At 35.5% G+C, this 3,156-nt stretch overlaps 1 protein-coding gene across 2 annotated transcripts; it reads left to right on the top strand.

Moving 5' to 3' along the window:
- Positions 1-299: 299 nt before the first annotated feature.
- On the top strand, positions 300-2,895 carry LOC109128719 (mitogen-activated protein kinase kinase 6-like). 2 transcript variants are annotated; one of them, XM_087485800.1, is made up of 6 exons: positions 300-545; positions 726-801; positions 905-969; positions 2,006-2,125; positions 2,215-2,397; positions 2,500-2,895. In XM_087485800.1, exons 2-6 carry the CDS (start codon positions 786-788, stop codon positions 2,803-2,805), a joined length of 690 nt encoding a protein of 229 aa, XP_087341926.1. In that variant the 5' UTR covers positions 300-545; positions 726-785; the 3' UTR covers positions 2,806-2,895. The 2 variants fall into 2 exon arrangements, with proteins under 2 accessions (XP_087341926.1, XP_019091120.1); XM_019235575.2 differs by having other exon boundaries at positions 310-545; positions 1,906-2,125.
- Positions 2,896-3,156: the final 261 nt, after the last annotated feature.

The following is a 3,156-nucleotide window of genomic DNA, read 5'->3' as shown; positions in this document are numbered from 1 at the left end:
CTTCGTATCATAGAGAAACAATGACAAAAAACAAGTTTTACTCCAAAAAAAAAAGTTTACCCCTCTAATAATATTGGAGAGATTTTAGAGCATCTATAGTGGGAGTTACTTTCATGGTTGCTCTTCTATTTGGGGCCGAAAAACTAAATTAAAATCTCATTTTTCGGTTGATTAAGTAGAGAATCGATTCTCTAGGCAACTTAGAGAGCAACACTACGTGGCGTATTCTGATTCGTGGACGCGAAAATATAAAAGGGAAATTTCTTTTTTTTCTTCTCTCTTCTCTCTCGATCATCTCTCTTCTCTCTCGATCCAGACAGAGAATCGAAGGCGATTCAGAAAAATCAATCCATAGTTCCAGACCCAATTCATCTTCAAGATTTGTAATTTATTCCTTCAAATTCTTCACCGGAATATCCAATTTTGCGAATCTGAGTAATGGGTTTTCTCTAAAATCCCCGATTAATCATGGGTTCCTCTTCAAGTCTCGTCCTTTCAGTGTTTAAGCTGCTGCTGAGAAGACAATTCACAATTTCACTGTTAAGGTTTTGATTCTTACTCTTTGTTTAGGGTTGTGTCTGCTCTCTACTAAATTGGAGGAATCTTCAAATTTGTAACAAAGCCTCAAGTATTTCATCTTTACTGATTCATATTGTTACTGAGTGTTAGGTTATTGTGATTGATTCTACTAAATCTGAAAAAACTAAGATGTATTTTGGAGGCAGGACATTGATGGGATGATGTTGCTTTGAACAAATTCAAGGGGAAAGTTATGTTGATCGTCAATGTCGCTTCAAGATGGTAACTTTTTTTCTTTCTTCATTGTCTTGATTGCGATTTCTTCTATTCATAGTTCATGTAGAGGTTTCTGATGTTAAAGACTGTGTTTCCATGAACAAACCAGTGGTCTCACATCATCAAATTACTCATCAGAGCTATCACATCTGTATGAAAAATACAAGAGCCAAGGTGAGCTCTAATTCTATAGATCCGTGTATCTATCATTCTTTGTGTCAATCAATATGTTTCGTTCCTATTCTTGCTACTGTCATTCCTTGTATAGAAACTTTTTGCTGCATTTGGTCTGACATTTACTTGAATGTGCAGGTTTCTAAAATACTTTCATGACTAGCAATTCATCTAGTGTCTTGTCTTTTTTTTTGGGTCCATTACTAGTTTTCTCCATGAGTCTTTCTCTCTTTGCCTCTATGATCTAGTTCTTAAATGTTGGATATGGGCTACGCCCAATATGCCACTCGGCCCAATAAGATTCATTAATTACAATTTCGGCCCGACAAGATTGGGAGCAAGTCTACTAATTTCCGCAAAGGGCAATCTCGGGAATTCACGACGAAAAGCCTAGACACCCCTAGGTCAACAGTCCCCTATAAAAGGAGAAAGCATTTATTGGGATCACCATCCTGACCCGCGGACAATACCTACAGAGCAATACTTTGCATCGAAAACTATTATTATCTTTCGTATAATTCATTCTTGTTTTCGGTTCGTCACTCTAAGCTTGCTAGTTCGCTTGTGAACTAACAAGCTCTATCCCGACTTGTTTTAAGTGACGATCTCACGTTTTCCCCGATTAATAAAAGAACTTGCTTGCTCTTTCCCACAAAATCTTTATTTGTTTAAGTTGTGCAATCCCCGGTACAAACATTAAATTATATATAATTTTTGCACTTTGCTTGATTAGTGTTTCTTGAAATCTGTTATAGTGTCTCATTCTCTTATTCATTTGTGTGTTGGTTATAGGCTGAAAAAAGCAGATGATAAAGACGAAAAGTGTTACACTCGATTTATATGTCAAATTCTTAGAATAGCCTTTGCATTGTCTAGTAAAACCTGCACATCTCATGAAAGAGTTCCAACTCTAATGTCATTGGTCATACACATCAGGGATATCATCCACTATTGATGGTCATGGTTTAGGCGTTTGGTAATGTTTAGTTCTTACTGATTCACATATTAAGATGCGGAGAGTTCTTACTACTGTTAGTTCTATCACAATGGAGCCTTTTCACTTGTGCTCGAATACATGGATCGGGGATCTCTTGCGGATGTGATACGACAAGTGAAGACTATTCTGGAACCTTACCTTGCTGTTGTCTGTAAACAAGTACAATGGAACTTTCTATACTCCACCAAATGGTTCAAAGCATTCTCATGGTTTATCATCACTCTTACTTATTTGACCCTTTATTAAAGGTTTTGCAAGGCCTTGTGTACCTGCACAACGAAAGACATGTCATACACAGAGACATTAAACCATCAAACCTTCTTGTAAACCATAAAGGGGAAGTGAAAATCTCAGATTTTGGTGTAAGTGCAAGTCTTGCTAGCTCCATGGGACAGAGGGACACATTTGTTGGAACCTACAACTATATGTCGGTAAGAAATCATTCCAAAAATCATCTACATTACAATTTCTTGATGTTGGCTGCAACATATATAAACCATGCCTTGTCTCTTTTTCACTTCTTCACTTCACAGCCTGAGAGGATCAATGGAAGCACATATGACTACTGCAGTGACATTTGGAGTTTGGGCATGTCAGTGTTAGAATGCGCAATAGGAAGATTCCCTTACTTAGAATCTGAAGATCAGCAAAACCCGCCAAGCTTTTATGAGCTCTTGGCAGCAACCGTAGAGAATCCACCACCAACTGCTCCTTCTGATCAATTCTCACCTGAATTCTGCTTCTTTGTATCAGTTTGGTATGTGGCCATTCATTATTTGCCTCTTCATAAACTTTTCTTTGAAACACATCTTATTCCGAATTTTGTAAAATATGTTTAATATTTCGAATTTTGTAAAATATGTTTACTATTCTGAATTTTGTAAAATATATTTAATATTCCAAAGTTTGTAAAATTTTATTGTTTTCTATTTTATGTAATATAAAAAATTTAAATAATTGTTTTGTCATTTTAGATTATTAAAGTTTGATAACTAATAAACACAAATTAAAAAATTATTATTTAAATAATTGAGCAACCTTCTTTGGGATTCTCTAGTGGAGGGATAATTTTGCTTAAGTTCTCTTAAGGTTGCTTTAATTAATTTAGTATTAATTATATAATTAATTAATTTGTGAGTAACTTAAAGAGGATTGTTCGACTAAAGATGGTCTTAGGGCCTAACCCCAAA

The sequence above is a fragment of the Camelina sativa genome, chromosome 14, assembly GCF_030686135.1.
Source record: "Camelina sativa cultivar CO46 ecotype springtype chromosome 14, ASM3068613v1".
Classification (NCBI taxonomy): domain Eukaryota; kingdom Viridiplantae; phylum Streptophyta; class Magnoliopsida; order Brassicales; family Brassicaceae; genus Camelina; species Camelina sativa.
Note: the sequence above shows the minus strand (reverse complement) of the source record. Positions and strands in the feature narration are given on the sequence as shown.